Source organism: Phacochoerus africanus, chromosome 14, assembly GCF_016906955.1.
Source record: "Phacochoerus africanus isolate WHEZ1 chromosome 14, ROS_Pafr_v1, whole genome shotgun sequence".
In the NCBI taxonomy this organism is placed as follows: domain Eukaryota; kingdom Metazoa; phylum Chordata; class Mammalia; order Artiodactyla; family Suidae; genus Phacochoerus; species Phacochoerus africanus.
In genome coordinates, this window is record NC_062557.1 from 55871596 (window position 1) to 55898918 (window position 27323).

Genomic DNA, 27323 nt, shown 5'->3' on the forward strand with positions numbered 1-27323 from the left:
TTATGTAGGTTGTGGTTTTCTCTACTTATGTGGGCTTTTTTTTGTCTTGTTTTGTTTTGTTTTTGTCTTTTTTGAACCGTACCCACAGCATATGGAGGTTCCCAGGCTAGGGGTCAAATTGGACCTGCCTACTCCACAGCTACAGCAATGCAGGATCTGAGCTGCATCTGTGACCTACATTGCAGCTCATGGCAATGCCGGATCCTTAACCCACTGAGCGAGGCCAGGGATTGACCCTGCATCCTCATGGATACTAGTCAGGCTTGTTACTGCTGAGCCATACCGGGAACATCTCTCTATTTCTGTTTTATTTTAAACTCCTTATTATGGAAAGTTCAAATATATCCCAAACTGGAGAGTGGTAGATGAATCTCTATGTAGTTATCAATCAGTTTTAGCGGCTTCAACAGTTAATATGGCTGGTACTGTTTTTACTTGGTCCTCCACCATCTGTAGTTTCAGCCAAACCTCAGACATATTATTCCATCTATAAATATTTCAGGATGTGTTTGTAAAAGACAAGGACTCTTCTTTAAAAACACAATCCTACTGCTATCACTATGTCTAGTAGAATAAATAATTCTTTGTAGATTACGTCTTTTTTATTTTTCGATAGTTTGAAGCAGGAGTTAAGGTTTTATGCTGCAGTTGACTGACAGGTGTTTGAACTGTAGAGTCCCTTTCTTGGAATTTATTAGTTCTGCTTTGTCTACACATTTTTTGTCTGCTTTTAGGCATTCAGAGATTTGTCTGAATCTCTCTTTATTGTTTATTTCCTTTAAAAATAATTAAAAAAATTTTTATTTTTATTTTATATTGTTGTATGGCTGATTTACAATGTTGTGTTAGTTTTAGGTGTATAGCAAAAAAAATTACTCTTGGAGTTCCTGTCGTGGCTCGGTGGTTAACGAATTTGACTAGGAACCATGAGGTTGCAGGTTCGATCCCTGGCCTTGCTCAGTGGGTTAAGGATCCGGAGTTACCGTGAGCTGTGGTGTAGGTTGCAGTCACAGCTCTGATCCCGTGTTGCTGTGGCTCTGGTGTAGGCCGGCGGCTACAGCTCCGATTCGATCCCTAGCCTGGGAATCTCCATATGCCGCGGGAGTGGCTCAAGAAATGGCAAAAAGACCCCCCCCCCAAAAAAAAAATTACTCTTTTTATGTGAGTCCTTAGAGAATGAGGAGACAAACTGAACAAGAAACCTTGGTTTTTAATTATCATTGGTTAAAATTATAAGTTTTTCTTGCCACAAGTGTGGCACTAAAAAGCAAAAAAAAAAATGTGTGTGTGTGTATTTCTAGTGCACAAACAATGAGATTTATAATAGAGACTGTTGTGCCTACTATCTAGATGTGGCAGATGTTAGCATTTTGCCATTTGGCTTTTTAACTGAGAGATTGAGCTGTAAAACTGTGGCGTGCAAGGCAGAAGCAAAGGAAGAACACAGGGCTGCCTTTTATATTTCCGTCAGGACTGGCGTGCACTAGGCACTATACGTCTTTTTGATATCGAAGAGGAATATTCTTTTTTTCTTTTTTGTCTTTTGGCTGCACCCATGGCATATGGAGGTTCCCAGGCTAGGGGTCTAATCGCAGCTGTAGCTGCTGGCCTATGCCAGAGCCACAGACAGCCACGCAGGATCTGAGCCGCCTCTGCAACCTAACCACACCTCATAGCAACACCAGATCCGTAACCCACTGAGTGAGGCCAGGGATCAAACCCGCAACCTCATGGTTCCTAATCTGATCTGTTAGCCCCTGAGCCGCAGCAGGAACTCCGGGTATTCTTATACATGTGGCAGGCTTGTGCTAAATTCATGTTCTGTGTATGCCATTTGACATCCGCAGAAGTAGATACTCTGTGGCCACTCTGCATGCTTTCGTCACACTGAGTGATGTGTTAGTGCTCGCATGCATTGCACTGGATCATTGAGAATGCACCAGATATGATTGTTGTTCTGAAAGAAGAAACACTAGCTTAAAAGCCAGCATTGGAAATAAATAATGATGAGTGGAAATACATTTGGGGGCTTACGCTAAACATTTTGGGACCATGTGTTATAAATTTAAGGGGCTCTCTAGAATCTCATTTATCTTTATTACATTTGAACAGAAAAAGGCTCAGTTGTGCTATAGAACATCTAGGAAGTAATTTTAAAAGAAGTTTCGAAGTTCCCTGTTAATCGCTAGTATTCTTAATTCCATGATGAGCCTACTCAGTAGAGCTTTATCTTAAAACATTAAACAGTAATTATAAATTATAATTATTGCTGACCTAATTGTGGAAACTTTGTCTTTTGAACCTGCTATCTTGGATTAACTGTTTCGTTAATATTGGAGTTCTGCTTTCCTTCCCAGCATCACCACCATCTCTGTGTCCTTCAGTGTGCCCCTCAACTCTTTGATCTCACTTTAGGCATTGAATTAGAATAGTGACTTTATTTCATTTGGTGAATGCGTTGGGGGGAGAGAGAATATGAATATGAACCAGGCCAGTGTCTGTACTCCATTCTCGAAATAACGTCTTATTCATGGGCCTGACAGGCTGAGGTTTGTGGAAGTAGGAGAGGGCTCTGTAGTCTTTCTTTTCTTTTTTTTTGTCTTTTCTAGGGCTGCACCCGTGGCATACGGAGACTCCCAGGCTAGGGGTCTAATCAGAGCTGTAGCCGCTGGCCTACGCCAGAGCCACAGCAACACAGGATCCAAGCCGTGTCTGCAAACTACACCACAGCTCTTTGGCAACACCGGATTCTTAGCCCACTGATCGAGGCCAGGGATTGAACCCGCAACCTCATGGTTCCTAGTGGGATTCATTAACCACTGTGCCATGACAGGAACTCAGAGGGCTCGAGGCCAGGGATTGAACCCGCAACCTCATGGTTCCTAGTGGGATTCGTTAACCACTGCGCCATGACAGGAACTCAGAGGGCTCGAGGCCAGGGATTGAACCCGCAACCTCATGGTTCCTAGTGGGATTCGTTAACCACTGCGCCATGACAGGAACTCAGAGGGCTCGGTAGTCTTATGTCCCCACATTCCCCAAAACAGTCCCCAGGAAATCTCTGGTCACTTTCTTTTTTTTTTAATTTTTAAAAAATTTTTTTGTCTTTTTGCCTTTTCTAGAGCCGCTTCCCATGGCATATGGAGGTTCCCAGGCTAGGGGTTTAATTGGAGCTGCAGCCGCCAGCCTACACCACAGCCACAACAACGCAGGATCCGAGCTGCATCTGCGACCCACACCACAGCTCACGGCAACGCTAGATCCTTAACCCACTGAGCGAGGCCAGGGATCGAACCCGCAACCTCGTGGCTCCTAATGGGATTTGTTTCCACTGCGCCACGACGGGAACTCCTCTGGTCACTTCCTAAGTGTGAAAACCAGTAGTCTGCAGGAGCTTAAGAGGGTTTTTTTTGGTTTGTTTGTTTTTTTCCATCTCTGAAATTTTTGATGTGATCATGGTAATTTGAAATCTCTACATTTCTTTAGTGGAGGACTTTCACAAAGTGGCAGTAATATATATGGTAGAAATATTTACACATAAAAACTGGTACCCCAAATTTAAAATGCCCAATGGATCAGAGTGTGTGGGGTAATCTGTTTTTGGCTGGTGTAGCTTTCCTCCTGCAAACTTTTTTTCTCTCTTACTGTAGCAAAATATGCATAACATAAAATCGACCACCGTAACCGTTCCTTAGTACCCAGCTTAGTGGCGTTAAGTCCATGCATGTTGTTGGGTATCCATCACTCCCATTCATCTCCAGAACTTTCCTTTCTCAAACACACGGTATCCATTAAACACTAACTCCCCATTGCTCTTTCCTCCAGCTCCCAATCACCCTTCTACTTTCTGTCTCTATGAATTTGATTACTCTGGGTACCTCGGATAAGTGGAATTGATATAATCCTTGTTCTTCTGTGTGTGCGGTTTAGGCTGCGTGATAGTTTGTTGTCTGTATATATGACATCTTGTTATCCCTTTGTCCATTGATGGACCTGTCCGTGTTTCTGACTTTTGACCACAGGCAGTAATGCCGCTGTGCGAGATAATCTTTCGAAATGTCATCAAGTTCGGGGGTATTTCATCTTTTCCTCAGTCCCAGGTTGTACCTCCACAGTCAGTGCGCTGCTGGTTGTGGTCCTTGGAGAAGTGGTTGTCAGTAGGGGTTAGTGGTAACGGGTGTGATTGAACAGACTCTACCACGTGGCCCTCCACCCTTGCAGATTCTCTGGTTCCATTCCTCTTAAGCTGGGTGTTCATAGCTGAGGTAGTGGATGCTGATTCTGGAATATTTATTTAAAGAGATTAATGTGATAAATCCTGTTGAGTTGCTTGTCTCCTGAAGACGAATTTGGTTTTGCTGTTTTAAATCATCTTGGTTCTTGAATCAGAGACTTAGACGTTAAAATATAATCCGTGGTCCTTTAGCCTATAGTACTGCAGAGGTCTACTCTGTAAAGGAAGCATGTGGTTGCTCTGCTTTGGCTGAGTTTTCTAACCAGTCGTAATCAGGCAGCACGTTTTTGAGTTCTGATTTAGTTCATAATGTTACAGAGGTCCCTTGCCTTTGTGGTGTAGGCATGTTTCTAGAAACTTTTACCCTTTAATAAGGAATTCTACTATTTGACAGAAACTTTTCAGAATGTTCTCTAGTAGTAGTATTAAAATTGAGTCACAGTATAATGATACTGCTGTTCTTGAGCAGATGTATTTCTCCAGAGTTAATGATTGCTTCATTTAAAGGTTCCCTGTGAATCTCCTCTCAACATGCTTAACTCCGTAGGTGATCCCTTGGTTCCTTTGAAGAGCCGCCTGTCTGTCCGCACCTGCCCCGCAGCCTGGAGCGCTGGCTTTGCGGCTGCGCTGATGGGCTGGGAAGGCCTGTGTCACACGCCTCAGTGTGATTCTGTTTCTGGGAGTTCTTGTTTTCTTTTTTTCAGTTTTCTCCCACATTTGGGGGAAGTGTTTCTTCTCATGGCTTCCTGAGATGTGTTCTTCCTGTATTTTATTTCATTTTTCTGGCGGCACCTGCAGCGTGTGGAAGTTCCCAGGCCAGGGTCTGAACCTCGCCATAGCCATGACCTGAGCCGCTGCAGTGGCAACACCAAATCTCTTTCCTTTCCCCTCCTGGGGGGTGAAAAAGACATCTCCCTGAAGAGCAGGGAGGGGCTTAGACTGGGTTGCTGAGAGAAGGCGTATGGCAGGCTGCCGAAGTTCTGCCGTAGTTATAGGCAGAGGGGACTGGGTGTATCTCTGCTGCCTCCACCTGCTACATTTCCTCTCCGTGCTTGATGCCTTTGGTACACTTGCACCTGAATACACAGCCTTGGGTCACCTGCTAAGGCAGGGGTGGGATCATCACCTGGTTAGGGGATCTAGGATCTACTTGCTCCTCACAGAGACTTTTAATATTGCCTTTGGATTTAACACCCCCACCCCCACCCTTATCTGATGCTTCCCATTCTTGAACTTTTCTGGGTTTCTGTAATACATGTTAGTTGACTTTTTAGGTATCCCCTATTGCAGGCAATTTTTAGTTTTACCTTTCTCTGCCTTGCTAAATCTGTTATCTCTTGTTCCTGTGCTTTTGATTTTCCAAATATTTATTGCCATTCTTCTCTAGTGTGGTCTCTCCTAGTCTCTTTACAATGTGAATTGATGTATTTAAAAAATCCTTTTCTGTTATTTTTTGGTCTTTAAGGAGGGAAGGGGTACTAGTGCCAGATAGTGCCAGTTTATCTGAAAAACTCTTCATTAAATGGGCTTTTATAATTACGCTTCTTGAGGGAGTTTCCGTCATGGCTCAGCGGGTTACGAGCCTGAGTTGTGTCCATGAGGATGCAGGTTCGATCCCTGGGCTCACTCAGTAGGTTAAGGATCCAGCATTGCTTGGCTGTGGCATAGGCTGACAGCTACAGTTCCAATTCAGCTCCTAGCCCAGGAACTTCCATTTGCTGCAGGTGCAGCCCTAAAAAGAAAAAAAAAATTTAAGCGTCTTGATATAGCAAGAAATACATGCTTCTCTTAAAACTGATCATCTAAAAATTTGTTTCTTAATTTAGGGATTTTTTTTTTCTAAAGAAAGGGGCATGAATTAAAGCTCAGTTGAGAGAATGATCATGGATTCTAAGTGAATCAGGAAGAAAGAAAGAGTGTTATCATGTTGTCCCTAAATATTTAAATGCCTAAGCAAAGCACCAACACAGAATCGCTAGGAAGAGTCATGAGTAATATTTAGGAGTTCGGAAAAGAAGAGCAAATTAAATCTGAAGTAAGTAGAAGAAAGGAAATAATAAAGATCAGAGCAGAAATCAGTGAAATAGAAAATGGACAAATAGAGAAAATCACAAATTCAAAGGTTGTTTCTTGGGAAGATCAGTAAAAGTCATGACTTCATAACAAGACAAATCAAAGAAGAGAGGAAGCCAGAGCTGTCATCGTCAGCAATGAAAGAGGGGATATCACTACAGATCCCACAGACAATAAAGGCATAATAAGGAAATATAATAAGTAGCTTTATGCCAATGAATGCAATAACATAATTGATATAGACAGATTACTTGAAAGGCAAATAATCAAAATGAACACACAAAATGAAAAATCTTTGTATCCCTGTATCTGTTAAAAAGTTGACTTTTCGATGAAAAACTTTCAAAGGAAATTTAGGGCCTCAGATGGTTTTCCTGGTAAAGTTCATCAAACATTAATGGAAGAAATAAGACTAAGCTTCTGCAATCTTTTTCACCAAATAGAAGATTAGGGAGGATTTCCCAGCTCATTTTATGAGGTCAGCATAACTCTGATATCAAAACTGAACACGGACATTATAAAAAAACACTACAGACCATCATCCCTCATGAATCTGCACTTGAGAATCCTCAGCGGAATATCAGCACATTGAATCCAACACATCACGACGAAGTGGGATTCATCTTAATTTGGCATTTGAAAATTATCAGTATAATCCACTGCATTAATTAAATAAGGAGAAAATGGCAGTCTTTTCAGTAGATACAGAAAAACCATTTGACAGCATTCAGTATCCATTTGACATTCGTCACAGAGAGTCTCATAAAACTAGGAAAAGAGCAGGAACTTGCTCAGCTGTTCAGATACAGGGACACAAAGACTTTTCATTTTGTGTGTTCATTTTGATTATTTGCCTTTCAAGTAATCTGTCTATATCAATTATGTTACTGCATTCATTGGAAAACCTACAGCTAATATCATACTTAGTGACCAAAGACTTAATTCTTTCTCCAAGATTGGTAGTAAGACAAGAATATGTGCACTCACCAATTCTATTCAGTATTGCACTGGAGATCCTAGCAGTGCAATGAGGTAAGAAGAATTAAAAGACATAAAGATTGGAAAGAAGCAAACCAGTCCTTCGCCCCCCCCCCCCCCAGCAGATAATATGGGTAATATATGTATAAAATCCTAGTTAATTTACAAAACATTATTAGGTCACAGGATACATGATCATTATTCCAGAATCGATTAAAAAATACTAGTAAAAGAACAATTGAGAAGTGAAATTGAAAAAAATGATTGTTGGAGCATGAAAAAGTATAAAATACTTAGGGATAAATTTAGTGGAAAAGTATAAAACTTATGTACTGAAACTATAAAACTAAAAACTATTGCTGAGAGAAATCAAGGACCTAAATACATGAATTAAAATGCCAAGTTCATGGATTGGAAACCACAATATTAATTACTGGCATGTGTGTTTTTCCCACATGGACTGCTTGATTCATGTAATCTCAATGAAATCCCAACATACATACATACATACATACATATATACATATATATTTATATTCTAAAATTTATATGGAAATGCAGAGGACCTAGAATAGCCAAAAGCAATTTTACAAAAGAATAAATTGCTTAAACTTTCAGGTAAAAGAGGACTTAAAACTTAAGTTTTGCTATAAATCTATGGTAGTTAGGGCTTTGTGGAAAGACATTAAGGATAGACAAATAAATCAGTGGAATAGAATAGAAAGTCCTGTAGAGGAGTTCCTGTCATGGCACAGTGGCTAACGAATCCGACTAGGAACCATGAGGTTGCGGGTTTGGTCCCTGCCCTTGCTCAGTGGGTTAAGGATCCGGCGTTGCCGTGAACTGTGGTGTAGGTTGCAGACGCGGCTCGGATCCCGAGTTGCTGTGGCTGTGGTGTAGGCTGGTGGCTATGGCTCCGATTCGACCCCTAGCCTGGGAAACTCCATATGCAGCGGGAGTGGCCCTAGAAAAGGCAAAAAGACAAAAAAAAAAAAAAATCCAGTAGGCAAACACCCCTAAAATCAATTGATTCTTGATCAAACTGCCTGTATTGTTCAGTGGGGAAAAGGAGATAGTGATGGAACAACTGGAGAAAGGAATAGAACAGAATAAATATTGGTTCATATCTCATACCATGTGCAAAAATTAGTTTGAGATGGAGCATCAACCTAAAAGCAAAAATCCTATGAAGCTTCTAAAAGCTGGCCTAGGCAAAGATTTCATTGATAGGTCAAAGAAAGAAGTAATTACTAAAAATGGTAAATTGGGTTATACCAAAATTTTTAATTTCTGCTCACCAAAAGCTTCTTAAGAAAATAGGCAGGCTACATACTGAGAGAAAATATTCACAGTTAATATATTTGACAGAGGACTTTTTAGTAAATATAATGAAGTACAACGCAAAACAACTCAATTAAAAATGTGAGCTAAAGACCTAGCAGACATTTCACAAAAGAGGTATGGGAATGGATGATAAGTATGTGAAAAGTGTGCCTTAGAATGTCAGTAGCTAGGAAAATGCAAATTAAACCACAAGGAAGTAGCAGTACACACCACTAGGGTGCATAAAATATAAAAGACCACACAGTATATTGGCAAGTCTAGGGTATAACTGAAATTCTCATGTATTGTTGGGAAAGTAGAAAATGGTACAGGCACTTTAGAAAAATTTTTGATAGTTTCTTATAAACATACTTCTTCCATGACTCAGGAATTCCACTCCTTGTTATTTACCCAAAATGAAAAGGTCCTCGGAAAGACTTGCGTACAGTCGTTCATAAAAACTTTATTCATAAGTGCCCCGAACTAAAGACAACCCAGATGTCGGTGAAAGAATGGATAAACAGATTGTATATAGTTCAGTGAAGTTGCCCTCAACAATAAAAAGGAACCAAGTGTTGGTGCCCACGGGGACACTGCTGCGTCTCCCGAAACGCTGAGCAGAAGAGGCCAGAGGAGAGAACACACTGTTTGATTATGTCTCCGTGAGATTCTCAAGCAGGGAAGACTCTCCTGTGCTGGCTGGAATCTGGCAGTGTGTGTCTCTGGAAGGGGCTGCCGGGAATGGCTGCAGAGAACGCTCTGGGGTGGTGGACTGTCCTCCGTCTTGTTAGGAGATAGAAGGGTGTGTACGTATTTGTTAACTCATCAGGCTCCATACAATTTGTGCATTTCTCTTTAAGAAAACCATACCTCACTTACAAAAAAAGCCAGAACAATGATGCTAAAAATGATGCGTATGTTATTTACTCTCAGAGAACAGTACTTGCGGTTTTTGGTTCTTGCTGTCAGAGTGGCTCAGTACTTTATCAGTCACTCGATAAGTACACGGACCCTGTGTTTTTACTGAATTTAGCTCTTATGCCTGTAGAACAATATTGTGACACATGTTTCTGCCCTGTTGGCTTCCCTTTCATGATGCTTGAAAGAAGCCAAGAGGGAAAATTTAAAACAGTTTATCAGTTATCTTTTGAGGATTAATCTAGAGCATCAAGTCCCATGAGATATGGTGCAGCCTGTAAGTAGTTAGATTCTCCTAGAAAAAGTGTGGAGACATTTTGTCTTTATTGTGCTTTTTTTTTTAAAACTTTTTTTTTAAAAAAAACACATTTACTTACTAGCGTTTTTTTTTTCTTTCCTCCCTCCATCCTTTCCTTTCTTTCTTTCTCTTGTTAAATACAGAAAAGTATAAAGGAGAAAATCAAAACGGCCCGTAATCTTACCTTCTAGATGGTTCCTTTTACCCTTTAAAAAAATAAATGAATAATATATGCTTCTGATCAAAGAATTCAATTGGTACAGAAGTTAAAAAATAAAAACTCCATGTCGTTCATATTTCTCTCTGAAGATGTAACTCTATTAAGTATAGTATGTCCTTGTAGAAAATCTTGTTCATATATCACAATATGTAATAATTTCTATAAAGCCATGAAAATAGTTATACAAAAAGCAGGTTTATCATATGCTGCTTTATACCTCGGTTTTTTTCCCACCTAGTTTATCTTGAAGATATTTCTAAATAAGTACATGCCCTGTTTTTCATTTAGTTGTATACCTTTCATTGCATTGTACAGCTGTTTAGATTATTTTCACTCTTTAATGAAAAATAATGTTTTAAAGAACAACTTTAACTTTGTGTTAGTGAGATGTTGCTTTTTTTTAATTGAGATGTTTAGTCCTTTACAGATTGACTATTTTGGGCCTTTCTCCTTTCTTAGAAGACTTGGAAGTAGCTGTGTCTTCTCAGCCTTGGCATTAGCCACCTTTTAGGCGGGATAATTTTTGGCTGTAGTGCTGTTTTCTCCATCCTAGGGACTAGATGCTGCAGCGCCCTCCTTCCTCAGGTGTAACAACCGGAAATGTCTCCACACCCTTGGGGTGCAAAGATGCTCCTGGTTGAGGACCAGTGATACAGAGAGCATTGCAGGTCTGCCCAGATGGTTGCCCCGCCTCTCCCGTTGAGGAGCTGCAGAAATCAGATTCCTCCTCATCTTGGTGTTTCAATGGGCACAGAAAAAGGAGAGCGTAAGGAAGGGATAGAGGTTATCTCAGAGTCCAGGGAGTGCATCAGAGTTTGTGAGCAACTGACAGCGGTCAGAAGCCAAAGCAACGCAGTATGTGTTTGGTCGTACATTTGGCAGGTGTTCATTGAATGCCTGCTATCTCCTAGATGGGCACTAGGTATTTCGTGTTGAAAAAAAGAGAAGCTTTATGAAGCTAAAGGTTCATGGGTAGTTTTTTCCCTAGATTGGGGAAGGGCCTGATAGGAATGTTGCAAGGAGAGGGAACAAATCGGGGGGCGGGGGGGGGTTCAGCTTTTTGTGGAAGTGAAAGACTGCCACTTTGAATGGAGAATGACTGGATGAGGAGGGAGAAGTGGATTTCAGGTGAGGGTGGAGAGAGAGCCACGGGCCAGATGACGTCGCAGGTAGGGCCTTGTAGGCAGATCTGGGTTGGTGTTCGACGCTCGGTGGGAAGCAGCGGCAGGGCTGTCAGCGGGTGCGCGACATGAACGCACTTCCGTTCCAAAGTGGGTGTTCCGGCCGCTGTGTGGACTGTGCAGTGGAGGAAGCGAGGGCAGGAGTAGGGAGCCTGGTGAGGCTGTGGTGGTGTCGCTAAAGTATAAGGGTGGTAAGGACATTAGGCTGATGACAGCAGAGGGAGAGGGAGATGGACAGGTTCCAAAGAGTTTGGAAGTAGCATTAAGGAAAATGGGTGATCATTTTCATGGGGGCCGTGAAGACGGAAGGTGTTCGTGGTGACTGCTACAGCTCTGGCTTGGACGGCGGGTTCAGTTGCCGTTACTAAGCTTTGAGTTCAGCTGACCAGCAATCGCTCCTGGGGAATATGCAGCAAGATGTAAACATGAATGTTTGTTAGGTTCTCCGTTACTCGCGTCCTTGGTGATATTTCTACTTGATAAATCTTACTTGTTCAAAATACTGCAGATCTGTACAATTAATACCTTCTGGTCTCTGAATATAGATGTCAGAATTTGTTTATCTTTGGAGTGTTTGAGCAGTTTTTCTAGACATCTTTCTATCTTTAATTTTTCCTTCTGCCTCATCTTAGATGTTAGCAAAGATACTCATTTTGTTGGTAGTGCCAGGAAGCAGGCAGTTTCCATGGCAACTGACAGATCGCGTTTACTGTGGAAATTTCCGGAATTAACAGAGCTGCATTGCAGAAGGATGCATAAAGCAGTATTCATCTAGACAGCCTAGCAGTATGGACACAGAAGAACAGTTGCAGTGGTGTTCAGGGTATGTGTTATGTTTATTTTCCTGTCTAAGGAGGATTATGAGTTGTGTATATATATATATATATATATATATGCTGAGGAGAGAGTAAGACAGCCTGAGGCATTTTAGTATATGCTGGCTTGATTAAATGAAGGAAAAGGAGGAAGAAATAATTTGGGGAAAAGAATATGTTTGATAGCGTTGGGTGGAAATCAAGATCAAGGTAAATTAAGCAGAAGAATTTGATCATGAAATAAGAGGAGAAAACATACTTCAAACTGATTAGATAATAAAGGGATTTTATGTATGCTGGTTCTAGACACAAGAAAATATTTATTTATCAAAGGTAAATGAGTCGGCCTTGGCAAGGTTGGGGAGTGAGGTTCTCCTGTTCAGGAGGAAGAGAGCCGTTAGGTAATTAGCTGTTATTGCTATAAGGGCTGGAGGCCCTGAGGGCTGCGAGGCCGAGGGCCCTTTGCTGCTGCCTCGTACTCACCGGCCTAGGCGGTGGGAGAGTCGGGGAACAGGTGTCAGCCCCTCAGCCCTGCTCCCCATAGGTTTGTGGAAGACTTTTAAGAAAAAGCCTGAAATGTATCTCGAGATTAAATCCTGGAAATACGCTCTAGGACTTGGGTGGCTAAGTGGAATTTCTTATCCTCCAGAGCATAATTGTAAATTTGAAAGAGAAGTGATAAGCAAAATGAAAAGATAGAATTTAGATCATCTAAATGATTGGTGTCCTTTAGATGATGAGATAGCATTTAAACTATGTAGTCAGCAAACTGCAGCTCGCTGTCCCATGTTGCCTGCTGCCAGCTTTGAGGTAAAGTTTTATTGGCACGTAGCCACACCCATCTGGTTACATAGTTGCCATGGAGACTTGTATGGCTGGCAAAGCCGAAGGTATTTACTGTCTATCCCTCACATAGTAAGTTTAGTGACTTGTGATATAGATGGTATATCTGATTCCTGGGGCTGCCGTGACAATGACCACAGACTTGGTGTCTTAAAGCAACATAAATTTATCCTCTCGGGTTTAAGCGGCCAGGAAGCAGAAGCCAAGGTGTTGGCAGGGCCACGCTCCTTCTTAAGGCTCTAGAGGAAGATCCCTCCGTCCTGGTTCCAGCTCTGGGGGCTCCCGGCGTTGCTTGGGTTTTGGTAGCATAATCCATGCTGCCTGTCCTCACTTGCCTGTCTCTTTCTGTCTCTAAGGACACTAAGCCAGAATGGTCTTTGTTCATGACCATTATCCTAATTATATCTGTAAAAATAAGGGCACCTTCTGAGGTTCCAGAGGGACACGGCTTTTGTTGGGGCCATAGTTGAGGCCACTGCATATGGGACTGAAGAACTGGGTTTTGGCTTCTTAGCCCTTATTCTGTGTCAAGAATAGCCAGTTGCCTGCCAGCTTCCTTTGGAAACCTCTGAGGCATATTCTCTGCAGTAGACTTGTTGACCTCCTGGAAAGGATGTTAAACTTTTCTAGGGCAGGGCGCTCAGGCCTCTGTGATGCAAACGGAAGCTCAGGGTTAGAGGGAGTATGGGAGTATTCACAGGAGACCAGGAGCAGTGTCTGAACTTTTACTTCCAGTCATTCTCTCCTCAGCTCCCTCCCCCAAGAACAGCAAAGTGAATCGGAATTGGTTTTTTTTTTTTCTTTTTTTAATGGCCGCACCTGCTGCAAGTGGAAGTTAGCTGCCAGCTTATGCCACAGGCACATCAATCCCAGATCCGAGCTGCCTCTGCGACCTACTGAGCCATTGAGCAAGGCCAGGGATTGAACCCCCATCCTCATGGATACTAATCGGGTTTTTAACCTGCTGAGCCACAACGGGCACTCCTGAATCTGGAATTTTTTTTTTTGTCTTTTGTCTTTTTGTTGTTGTTGTTGTTGTTGTTGTTGCTATTTCTTGGGCCGCTCCCACGGCATATGGAGGTTCCCAGGCTAGGGGTTGAATCGGAGCTGTAGCCACCGGCCTACGCCAGAGCCACAGCAACGCGGGATCCGAGCCGCGTCTGCAACCTACACCACAGCTCAGGGCAACGCCGGATCGTTAACCCACTGAGCAAGGGCAGGGACTGAACCCGCAACCTCATGGTTCCTAGTCAGATTCGTTAACCACTGCGCCATGACGGGAACTCCTGAATCTGGAATTTTAATGAAAGGTAGTTGGAACCAAAATAAGAATCAGAGTTTTGAGAGATTTAGACTCATGACTAGATTATGACAATGGGAAATATGTACATGAGTCAAAATAAGTCAATTCCATAAATGAATGAACAGAGCCGTTGGTTTGAGACTTGACTCTGGGTGGGGAGCCTTTGTGTCGTTATGAGAGTATGCAGACCATTGACTTAGGCAGGCAAGGTCTCCGGTTTCCTCTCACCTTCTGAGCACATTTTAAAGCCATCGTAGTGATGGCAGATGTCTAGGCTCGTGTCCCTCGGAAGTTTCATTTAGCAGGTTTGGATATATTTCAGAGTGTTTAGGACGTGACAGCTGCCCATGGTGAAGAAGCAAGTCGCAGACAGGCGATTCCAGTGTGGATGCTGGGACCGCAGGGGAAACCCTGCCCCTTTTGTGACTGGAAGGACTGTAGCCTACTCCCAGTGTCCCCACCTCTGCACCTGAAAGTGAAACCTCTATCTAGACCTTCTGGAGATTATCATCATAGGACTTAGGCAAAGATGGTTAGAAGTGGGCCGGAATTAGGACTCACTAAAAAGAAGCAGCACCAAACTGGCCTAATACGCTTGTAAAAAATGTTACTAGATGAGGAGTTTGCCACACATGGGTGTTTCTTGATTTCACCCTACGTGGTACAGAAGAGGAACATGTGAGGCTCAATCGAGGATTTTTTTTTTTTATTCTATTTTAGGGCCTCACTCATGGCAGATGGAGGGTCCCAGGCTAGGGGTCTAATTGGAGCTACACCGGCCTACGCCACAGCTCATGGCAACGCGGATCCTTAACCCACTGAGCGAGGCCAGGGTTGAACCCGCATCCTCATGGATCCCAGTTGGGTTCATTAACCACCGAGCCATGAAGGGAAAATCCTCCCCAGTTCCCTGAAGATTTTCAGGCGGAGTTTCCTGCGAGGCCAGAAGGGTGAAATCCCTACTTCCTTTCTAGGGGAATTCGGTTGTTCCGTGACCACGCACATCTAGACCAGCACACCGAGGTGTCAGGAAGCGGTAGGAATGGGAGTCTTCTTCTTTTCTTCCTTTAACAGACTATCTCGTGTATTAAGTGCCACCCATGTTGAATCGTATGCTTAAGCTTAAATAGCTTCACTTCTAGAAAGATTCAGATCCAGCTATAATCACTTGAACTGTTAATTTTTCTATTGGCATTCAGAGTATGTGTAGGGAAATAGAATGAGATAAGGTTTAAAGCATAGGTTGGGATTAAATGAAGCTGGCTGATCATAGTTTATAGAAACTAACGTGTAGACACTCTAAGAGGTTCAAAAATACGCTAGATTTCAAATAGGTATAGTTGGTAAAATACATGCATAGCGAAATGTGTCTGTTAATAAAACTTACTGCTATAAAATCTTTTTTTCTCGTTGACTTGGTTGGATGAATGTCCTCCCAGAACAGTAAAAGTAAGCCTGAGAATGTAGTTGTTTTACACTTAGGTGCTTAAAAGACAGTTCACATACTAATAGTATGAAAAATTAGCTACCAATTAGAAATGTAAAGTAGTTTTGACTCTTGGTTCTTATTTGCTTGAGGAACTCAAGTTCTGAGTTTGTAAAGCAATTTCATACTAGTAATACAAAATGATGAGTGAGTAGCAGCCTGCTAAAATATTTAAGAAGCAAGGATGAAAATATGAAACACAGACAATTAAGGCACCTTAAAGCTCCATGCTATATCTGATCTCTGTAATCAGACAGAATAAAGGAAAAGTCTTCCAGGAGTTCCCGTCGTGGCTTGGTGGTTAACGAACCTAAGAACCATGAGGTTGCAGGTTTGATCCCTGGCCTCGCTCAGTGGGTTACGGATCCGGCATTGCCGTGAGCTGTGGTGTAGGTTGCAGACGTGGTGTAGGTTGCAGACGTGACTCGGATCCCACATTGCTGTGGTGTAGGCCGGCAGCTGTAGCTCCAATTGGACCTCTAGCCTGGGAACCTCCATATGCCTCAGGTGTGGCCCTAAAAAGTCAAAAAGAGAAAAGAAAAAGAAAAATCTTCCAGTATTCCTGCAAAGACTGCCTGAGAAAGGATGGCCTCTTCTGAGCCTCCTCTCAAAGATGAGCCTCTTTAGTCCCTTTTCTCGCCCTCCCTACTCCCTGAGAATCACAGAAAATAACGAGAGGGGTGGGAGGAGGGAGAGAACAGACTCGTTCTGCTGGGTAGTGGTTCTCGAGGTGTTGCAGGAGGACGCAGAGAAGGATTGTTGTAGCAGAGTTAACTGAGAGTTGTGTTTCTATATTTGCTGCTGGCAGTTGAGAGCATGGCATTAGGGAACCAGGAGACTGGGGGTAGGAGAATTTGCCTTTGGAGAATGAGTGCCAAAATCCTTGGCGTTTTCTAGCCATTCACATGTATCCTTTCATGAAGCCAGAGAGTAGTCTTTTGAAAAGGAATTTGAAGATATTAACCACATGGGAGGATATAGACCCAGTCTATTTATATTAGTCATTGAGTATCTATTAGTGGGATAGGGTGTGCCTGTGAATTCATTTTTCAGTCTTTTTTTGGGGGGGGGGTCTTTTCTAGGGCCGCACCCACTGCATACGGAGGTTCCCAGGCTAGGGGTCCAATCGGAGCTACAGCCGCCAGCCTACACCACAGCCACAGCAATGCCAGATCCTTAACCCACTGAACAAGGCCAGGGATCAAACCTGCAAGCTCATGGTTCCTAGTCGGATTCATTAACCACCGAGTCACAATGGGAACTCCTCATTTTTCAAATTTGATTCCGATTAATAAGGTTGATTTTGTGTTGATGTCTGTAAGTTTCGTCAGCGTTTATTATTGCCACTAAAATTCTACTCCCCTTTATGTAGGGGAAGCATATTAATGGTACCATCAGTCTATATCTAAACAGCTTCCCTTGGTGCTGTTAATAACTGTCCAAAAATGCATACTGTTTGAGATACTGTATTCAAGAGATATACTACATATTTCATTCAGACTTGTGATCTGCAAGGCTTTAAAAAATTTAAGTGTGTATCTGATTTTTTATCTGGAACATGTATCATTTGATAGTCTAATTATAAGTCCTAATACAACAAAGACTACTAAAGTTTGTTTTCATATTAAAGAACTCTAAATTCAGAGGAGAAATTACTGATTTTTCTGCCTTTTTTTTTTTTTTCCTACAGCACTTTGTAGAGGGCTAGATAGGGAGCTGGGATTGTATTTCTGTCTGAGACCGGGGTTAATTTGAGACTTGGAACCTCAGTCCTTTGCTTGTTTCTTGAGTGCACCCAGCAAGGACAGTGGTGGCTGTCCTGGTTAAGTATTGCCCATGAACAGTACTTAACCCTGTTTTAGAGGGAATATAAAAGTGATTAACTAGTTAACTGAGAGGACAAAGGCACTGGGGATAAGTTACCAGTTTGTGGAGTCAAGTTGAAGTGATTTTCAGGTAAGAAATTAATAATGCAATGTCTGGGAACTTCTGGTACTCTCTAGTAGAAATAACACTTAAATCTTGTTTGACAGATTTGCCTAAAGATAAAATACTGCAAGTAGGGTTTTGGCTGCCTGGTACAGTTGCTGCTCTGACCAACCAACTGCTAGAGTTTCCTGGTGAAGGTTGAGGTCAGGCTTCCAGGTCTGATTACTGCGTGCCTTACCCACGTACAGTTAGTTCCTTTTGGAATAAGCAAGCATGGTTGGTCTGACTCTTAGAACAGGAGCTGTGAAATTGATTCAGTTTCGCTGGGAAGATTGCCAGCCCAGGATGAATGAAGACTCTGTGAACATGCCCTGGTGGTGGCACAACTGTGACAGGTTTTTCACAACTCTCTTCCTGTCTAAGTGAGAGAATGGCACTCTGGGTAGTAATCACATTCTCCTGTTCTTCTTTTTCTTTCAACAGCTTTATTGAGATAGTGTTCATATACCATACAATTCACCCATTGAAGCTTTATAATTCTGTTGCTTTTAGTGTATTCAGAGTTGTACGTCTGTCACCTTACTCAGTTTTTGAACCTTTCCATCAGCTGAAGAAGGTAACCCACAGCCCTTAGCTGTCAGTCTGTTCACTTTCCAAAAGACGAAAGAGTCTTATCTGGAAACCACACAGCAGGCTTACAGTAACCTGACCTCTTAGCAGAGATAGTCTGTAATTCTAAAATTCGGTCTTTAAAGTAATGGACAATGTTCTAACTTGTTTTGCTATGACTTTATGTGGTAATGAAATACCCATTTCATTTCTCAGGAATGCTAGCAGCAAATGTTGTATGACACTGTAATCAGGAGTGATACAGTTGCCGGGCTTTGTTAGGTAGGAGCAAGGGGCAGGTCCCATCCATCTGGAAGCTTGTTACAGGTCCCATCCATAGTCAGAGAGAGGAGCTTACTCACAGCTGTGGCCACCAGGAAAGTGGAGATGGTGGAGAACACCATAGAGGCCGTCTGCCACAACCCGTAAATTAGGGACTACTTGAAAAATACTGCTTCCAAGGTCTATGTCCTTGTAATTAACTTTCCCCAGCTCTCCTCCGCAGTAGGCTAGTGCTGTTATTTTCACCAGTGATTCCATTGAGCCATAGAGATCGGTCGATTTGCCAGTGATCAAAGAAAAAGAATCATTGTACATGGAACTTATTTATGTTAGACTCTTTCCTAGCTTAATTGCTTCATTACTTCATGAAATAGACGACTGAGGAAGGTAGTCACTGGGCTTGATCTGCTTGCCTAGACCTGATTTCCATCTTAGCTAGTTCTGGCTTCACCTCCAGACCCGAATGGTACTTCTGCAACTCATTTCTGGGCTTTTTGTGACTCTAGGTGCTAGGGTTTAAATAATATTGGTGAAAATATTTTATAAACTGAAAAGAACTTGTAGGAATGAAGGCTGGTATTATGACGTATTAAAATTATGCTTTGAGAATTGGCATTTGGAATGCTGGTTGTTAATAAGACAGAGCATATAATCTTTTTAACTATAACCTTGAATGTTGATTATTACTAAAACTAAACATAAGTGATTATTCTGGGGGAGTGATTTAAAAATTCTAAATATGTGAGAATCTTAAAAGTAACTACCAGAAGCAGTTCTACTAATCTGAGAAAACGTTTCCTAAATTTGGGAAGAAAAAAGAGATAACCAGTCACATCAGTTGTTCTTGCTGATATTACTTGATAAGATCTCATATTAAGCTGATCACTTAATATGAAATTGAAAAAATGTAGATGTTGTTCGGTGGAATCTTTATGTCTCTTGGACTCTGGTTTGATACAGTTCATTCCTACACATTGGGGAGGGCTGTGTGTGAGAGAGACAGAGACAGACAAATGAGACTGATTTTGCATTTTCATTGGATTTGGTTTTTTTACAAAGTATGGTTAGAAGTTAATACTTTGACCTCCAGGTTGGAATTTGGAGATTTTTTTTTTTTTTTAATTTAACAAAAATCTGTAGCAAGTGAGCTCTTCTGTCCACAAATCATTCTTTTTCACCCCATTGCTCTGTATTGCTCAGGGACTGGGAGGCTCAATTTTGAATAGCCCAGGGCAGTTTCCTCTTGGAGCCAGCTGCCTAGTGGTTTAATGGTTCTCCCACCTCGCATGGCATTAACAGGGACAGGATGTTAAGGGGCCAGTTCCCAGACTTCGCTAGAATCGTCCGGGGATCTTTAAATATACTGTTTTCTGACTCTTATCCCCAGATATTCTGATTCAATTGCTATAGGATGATTCCTGGGCGTTGGGATTTTTAAAATCCCCCCAGGAAATTCTCGTGTGCAGCAGAATTTATGAACAGATGGATTAAGGATGAAGGACCCAGGAGTTCCCATCGTGGCGCAACAGAAATGAATCCAACTAGGAACCATGAAGTTGCGGGTTCCATCCCTGGCCTCCTGGCTCAGTGGGTTAAGGATACGGCGTCACTGTGAGCTGTGGTGTAGGTTGCAGACGAGGCTCGGATCTGGCGTTGCTGTGGCTCTGGTGTAGGCCGGCAGCTGTGGCTCCGATTGGACCCCTAGCCTGGGAACCTCCATATGCTGTAGGTGCAGCCCTAGAAAAAGGCAAAAGACACACACAAAAAAACAAAAAACCAAAAAAAAGATTGAGGACCTGGAATAACTTGCTTTGGGTAAGGGAGGATAAGAGCTTTTTGGAAATGTGGTTTATAGCAGCTGGGATTCTGCATTTGATAATGCAGCTTTGCAAACTTTGGAAAAGATCTTATATTTGGAAATGAAACTGGTCTGTAGTGTTAGTTTCTTCAGTAAATGGAAATTTGGTTTTATGAATCCCACTAAAGCTATGTTTATTGACTACCTAAATATAGGCCTTTCTTAATTATTCAGTGTGTAAAAAACCAAGCTGACACAAACAAAAAACCTCCAGAAACTTGGAGCTCAGACTGTTTTAGTAACTGATGAGAAAACAGGTTTTTCCCACGCATTAATCAGGGCTAGCTAAAAGAAAAAAGTCAAAACTTATTTAAAATGTGGAAAAATTGCTTCCCAATATTTTAACAGAGAGAGACTGAGAACACACAGCATTGAATCGTCAGGAAAACTGAAGATCTCCCCTGAGCAGCACTGGGATTTCACTGCAGAGGACTTGAAAGACCTTGGAGAAATTGGACGAGGAGCTTATGGTTCTGTCAACAAAATGGTCCACAAACCAAGTGGGCAAATAATGGCAGTTAAAGTAGGTGATACCCGTAATTCCTTTTGGTACTTGAATGCATTAGGTGCAATTTCTTGGTGCAGTAACACCACTGTTGCTCTGTCCTTACTTTTGTGGTAAATATGGGTGTTTAAACACTTGTTTCTCCGCATTCTTTTGAGAGTGTTTTGTTTGGAGGTTGTCTTGTCCGTGGCGTGTGCCCTCTGGACACGTGAGCTGTGACGTGTGCGTGCTCGCTGCACTTCGGCACGACGCACTAACGTGTTTTCCGCTTCAGGCCCTGCACTGCCCAGGTGAGTTCAGGCCGGGCGGCCGCCCCGGGAGCAGGGCAGTGCTGCACTGAGCCAGGCGGGAGCTGGAAGAAGAGGCAGCGCAGTGGGTTGGGCAGGGTGCGGGGCTAGGGCTAACAGCAGTCTTACTGAAGGTTTCCTGGAAACCACGCACATGCTGTTGCCACTAACCTCAACCTTACTCGGTCCTGACCGGCTCGGCTTCTGTTTGTTTATTGCGTCTCCACTCAGTACTGCCCTGTTCCCTGGTTTGAAAGTTGTACTGAAATGCAGACTTTGTGATAATGCTGTCACATTCTGTCATATTGGGAGTGTCATGCCACTTACTGTGTTCACGGAAAAAAAGAAAAGTCAAGAATGGCCAGAACTGGAGATTGGCCCGTAGACTGTACTGGCAGGCCTGTGTTGGTACCTGTGATGGACCGATGGTTTCCGTCAGACTCCCACGGGCCGAGTCATTCTAACTTGTTCATGTGTTTGTTCAGATGTTTAATGAATATTCGCTCTGCATAAGGTATTTCCGGAAACACACCAGTGGGGGAGGGGGCTTTAAGAAGCAAAAGGAGACATCGAGATATGGCCACACTCTCATCGAACTTAAAATTCTTACGGGAAGAAGTAACCTCCCAGTTTGCAGGCATTGAGAATGGGTTTGCAGACTGTCCAAGCTGATCATCCTCCTGTTAGTCCCCTATTTTGAGAGTTTATCAAAACGGTTTGATGAGAGGAGTGGCCTGTTTCCTGCTTGGCTTTTGGGAGTGGAATTGTATCACTTAATATAAAATGCTACCTGTGTTGAAGTGTATTGTGAGCAGAATGTTCCTGTAAATATTTGGCCTCCTTCACCATTGAACATTCCTCTCTGCTGCTGGGTTATGTAAAACTAGCGAAAAATTAATGATGGGGAGAAATTTTAGGATTCTCTTAATGGGTTCTTCATCTGCTTTTGGTCAAATTTCTTTTACAATGTGGTGAGAACTATAAACTTCTCCTGGGAAGATGCATACGTATACAAAATTTTGCACAAGCTCAGACATCTTTTTTGGATTATCTGTTGAAATAAAATGTTGTTTTTCTTGGAATGTGAAATGATTTCTCTCTTTTTCTGTTGTGCACTGTAGTGTGAGTGGGAAGAAAGTCATTTTATGGAGACTCTTCTGCACGAGTGTTGCCTTGCCCTCTGTACTGTCTGTGCATGACACCCACTTTGACTTGGCTGGGGCTTCAAGGAAAGCTATCCTATATAACTAAAGTTCTAAACTTTTCTCCCAGGTACCCAGGAAGGTGATTTAAAGTAACCATGTCTGCTCTTTTCAGTGTGTGCTATGCATGCTTTTCTGCGCTGATCAGCCTCGTGATCTGTTTGGGTAATCTGGAGAGATTTTAGTCACGGTTAATAGGGCGTAAAGGTAACGGGGTTCCTTCACTTTGAATGTCCCTTTGCTAACGTTCGAAACTGTGTAATGCCTGCTCAAGTTTGGAAGGAATTTAAGAGTGAAAATGGGAAATTGTTGCCTGCCATTTGTCATCTGACCTTATTTCGAGATCCCCTGTTGGAATGCTGTTAAAAATCCCAATTCTTAAGGCATCCTTTGGAGATGGCCATGGGACCTACAGACTGATAACTGTCTCATCTGTTGCCCACCAGGTGATAGTGTCTACCTTTGCTTATTACCTGGAACTCTTGAGCAAACGTGGTAGTTTAGCATGGGGAGTGGTGGGAGGGCAGTTTCAAATGAAAAAGGAAAAAATGAGATATGGCCACAATCATAGTGAACTTTGATAATGTGACATTCCAGTCAACGTATAGGTGTGCAATATTTTTCCCCACCCTTTCACTTTCAATCTATATGTATCGTTTGTCCTAAGGTGAGTTTCTTGTAGGCAGCATATTGAAGGTTTTTGCCTTTTTATCCACTCAGCCACTCTGTGTCTTTTGATTGGGGCATTCAGTCCATTGACATTTAAGGTGATAATTGATAGATGATTATTTATTGCCATTTTGAACCTCGTGTTCCAGTCGATTCTATGGTTCTCCATTCTTCCTTTCTTTTTTTTTTTTTTGGTTGGATGGTCTCCTGTTATTATCTGCTTGAGTGGGGTTTTTTTTGTTTTTTTTTTTCATTTTTTGCGAATGCAATATTTGGTTTTGGCTTGTGGTTGCCCTGTTTTTTAAGTATGCTAACCCCTTCCTATAATTGTGTGTTTTAGCCTGATGGTCCTGTAGGTTCAAACACTTCATTACTATATTAAAATTAAGAAGAGAAACATACAAACAAAAAGGGTTATTTATTTCCTAACATCCCTTGCCCACATTTTATGATTTTTGATGACTTTTTTCTTTTTAATTTTATTTTGTTTGAAGCATGTTCATGATTAAATCTGTATGCTGGCTTATTTGAGTGACTGCTCTCTGATTGCGGTTTCCTCAGTCCTAGTTCTTCCTCTTCTTCTTCTTTTTTTTTTCTTTTCTTTTTTCTTCCCTTTCCTTCCTTTCTTTTTGGTTTAGAGAAACCCTTTCAGTATTTCTTTTAGCCTGGGTTTTGTGTTGCTGTATTCTTTTAGTTTTTGTTTGTTGGAAAAAATTTTTATTTCCCCTTCTATTTTAAATGATATTCTTGCTGGATAGAGTATTCTAGGTTGCCCAGTCAACGTATAGATGGGGTGTTGGAATTACATTCCACGTGTTCATATTACTACTGGAAGAGTGTTTTTGCATTAATCTACATTAAAATCTGATAACTAGTTTGATGGTGATACATGCCATCTACTACCCATTTTAAACTGTATTATTGTTGGTCTCTTCGAGAAAACTCAGCCTTTCATCACACCTGAGAGAGTTGGTTTGCCCCTCACTTAGGTACACAGACCCGACAGACAAGCGGGCTTGCAAAGAGGCAACAGACCATTAAGGAGTCAGATTTGACATCTTAGGCGTGGACGGCTCTGTTGCCGAGCCCCCACTACATTCAGCTTGAGGTCAGGACTGTGGGGGTCCGAAGGGGCTTCGAGACAGCGCGTCCCCCTCTTCTGAGTTTTCCTTGGTGCTGGTGAGATGAGAAGCCCACTCAAAGCAGCTCTGTACTAAGTGTTGAAACACACACTTGAGGACTGTTGAAGGATTTCTTTAGTCAACATTAAGCTTACCCTGGAAATTATCCTCGGATTTGCTTGCAGTATCTGTACCAAAGTGAACTGGGGTATTAGTGTGATTTTTAAAAATTATTATTTATTCCTCATTTTTAGGTTTGAGGGAGCCCTTTCCCAGATTTATTTTGCCACATATAAGAAATGTTTGAAAAGATGACCTATTAATTACTGGAAATAATTAGCTTCAAGACTAATCTCAAAGTCAATTATGATCTCATAAATCAGATTCTACAAGATAACACACCGTGTGTGTGTAAGAGTTATACTTATGACAGTGTATTGACCTCTGGCCCAAGGACAGTTCACCAAGCTGCCAGGGAGGTTCCGTGTCAGACCTAAGGTGTGGGGGGTGTTAATCATTCATTTTAGATTTTGCACATCCTGGGGAAGCAGGTTTTACCCTTGTGTGCATGGGAGTAATAAATACTGCCAGGTCAGCTCTCCCTGGGCAAAGCCAGTATTGCCACAGAGTCTTTCAAAGCTCAGGAAGGATGTCCTTTGACTCTGGCTGGTGCTCCAGGCTTGGGTCAGTATCCTCTGCAAATGACGTTTATTTCATTCCCCACTTTGCGTGACAGTGGTTTGAAGAAGCAGTCAGGACTAACTTTCCCAGCTAGGATTAGAGAAATTCAGGTCTGGGGGAAAAACACCCAGCGGAGTTAGTGCACAGATGATCAGCATCCGGTCAGAGCAGCCGAAGGGCCACAACCTGGGCCCAAGGCCTGGTGGGAGGGACCGGCGCCCTCTGCCCAGCAGCATCAGCAGGCCTCTGAGAAGGGTGGGGCTTCCTCTGCTCATTCGGCAGCCTCCTGGTGCAGAGGGCCTGTGGGGAGGCAGGGTCCGCAAAGGGTGGCCTGGCTTGTTTTCCAGTAGGGACCTTGCCACTTCTGTCACTGAATAAATTTGCTGGGGACCACAAGCATTATTGGAGGGGCTCATTTTAGTCTTAAACGTGGGTCTTCCACCTTGTTCTGAAAGCGCTAGAATGATAGTTGACAGACGTGGCTTTTTAAATTTGAAAAGCTTCCTTCTGCTGGTGTAGAGTGCCTTGTTAGCTAGTTTTGTTGCATCTCAGAAGTCCACAGTGCTCGTGTCCTGTTATCCAGATCACTTGTGGGATGCAGAGCCATGGCTCTCTTGTTTGGAATTGAGACTGGATTCCAGTGTCTCGGGTTCTCCTTTGATTGGCAGATCGCGTGGCTTACTAAGAAAGCCACAATTGATCGCCCCGTGTTTTATGCTTCCTCGTGTTGCTTAAATGCTGTGGTGCTGCAGAATAAAAGTGTTAAGTGGAGTGATGCCAGGGGTGGGCTGATCCCAAGCACATGGCAGAGCTGCCCTCCAATTGGCCTTGGTTTTGAACTCACGTCCCTTGCGTCGTTAGGGTTGGAGCTCCTAGAGTACCTGTGTTTCTCTTGCCGTTGCTCCTTTCCGTTAACATAATCATATGTGGACCCCAATACGTAGATGAACTTAGCACTCTTCTGGGTGATGTGATGGATTGGAGGTGCCTACCCAGATGGGAAGCCCTTGGGGCATGAGCTCTGAGGAAACCTTTGGGGTCCAGGTGGGACAGTTTTCAGATGGTTGCTCTTGGTGAAATGCAGTCAACCACTATGTGTTTCTGAATGTTCTGGGTACCTAGTTCTGAAACCCTCTACCTTCACTTGGTCGACCCGACTGAGTTGTGACATAGGACCATATCCCAGTGGACGTAGCTCTTTGGAGAAAAACCTGTCTTATCACCCCTCACTCTAAACGAGGGTCCTCGAGGGTTTGGCCTTGAGACTGGATTCCAGGGATACGCCTCCTGCACATTTTCTGTTGTTCTTTGTTGTCTTATGACCATGCCTCTCAAGTCAGTTTAACATCACATTTTCTCTTACCTCACCTTATGGTCATGGGTACTGCCGTAGTGGTCTGTCGCTTCTGCTCTTTAGGCCCTTAAATGTGTCAGTGCTGAGATGCAGTTGTGCTTCTTACATGTGGATGAGGTAATTAGTGAAGGGGAGGAAGTTGACACCAGCCTCGTCAAGACATACCCAGCTTGTCGTACTAACTTTGTCCTCAAGGCAGCTCTTGGGTGATGTGACATCTCGTATGTTTCTGGAGCTGAGCTCGCAAGCTCTCTGATGCCGCATAGCAGAAGATGTGTGAACAGACTTAATCGGGCCTCCGTGGCCTCAGTGGGAAGAAGGAGAGGTCCTACACTAATTTGACAAAGATGCCATCGAGAGTTCATTAAATTGATTGTAAAGACTTGGATGATTTTGCAGTTATCAGTATCCTTTCTTTCAGCCTGAGTAAAGCATGCGCTTTCGTAATGTAAGACAACTATTTAACACGTAGAGTTCGTTACTCTTCGACATGAAAAATAGTTTTGCATCTGTGATCAGCATTCCAGCTTTGCTGTTCGTTGTTGTTGTTGTTTTTCCTCTTTGTTGGGCTGATGCTGCCATCTGCTTGGACCTCATTCGTGAGACTGTTGTGAAGTGGCATGGACATTCGTATGTGTGGTCTGTTTAGAAGACTCTTCAGCAGCTGAGGGTAAGAGTTGCTGCATCTGTGGGATATAAAGTCTTTGTTTGGAAATTGGAAAAATAAGAATGCCTGAGATTTCCTGTAGCTCCGAGGAAGCTGATAGCACATTGCTGTGCTGCAGTGCTCTGCGGGGTTTCCAACTTTGTATTAGAACTGGATTTTGGACGTTTCTTCTGGGCTGTAAGGATCGAATGTTTGCAAGAGTCCAAGGGGATGCGTGGGGAGCCGAGTGTGATCCTTGCTCTGCTCTCTGCTCCCTCACTGGCCTAGGCTGATCTGAAGTCCTACCACTGGCCCTTTATGTTTTCCTCTCAGATGCTGACTTGAGGAGGAGGCGCTGGCATGGGGTGCTTGATGCACTAGGTTGCTCCTGTGGCGCAGCAGCTCATGGATCCTAGGAACTAGACACTCAAAATATCTTTATCACAGTTACATCAGTTAAGAAAGGTTTATTCTCTTCATTGTTTGATTTCAAATAAAAGACTGTCGC

General features: G+C 42.7%; 1 protein-coding gene across 2 annotated transcripts in view; it reads left to right on the plus strand.

The window, feature by feature from the left end:
- Window positions 1-27323, plus strand: part of MAP2K4 (mitogen-activated protein kinase kinase 4) — a 112548-nt gene that overhangs the window by 39955 nt on the left and 45270 nt on the right. For both annotated transcript variants that reach the window (XM_047756841.1, XM_047756840.1), the window contains exon 3: window positions 20699-20873. In XM_047756841.1, coding sequence (XP_047612797.1) covers window positions 20699-20873 — 175 coding nt within the window. The remainder of the gene's footprint in view (window positions 1-20698; window positions 20874-27323) is intronic.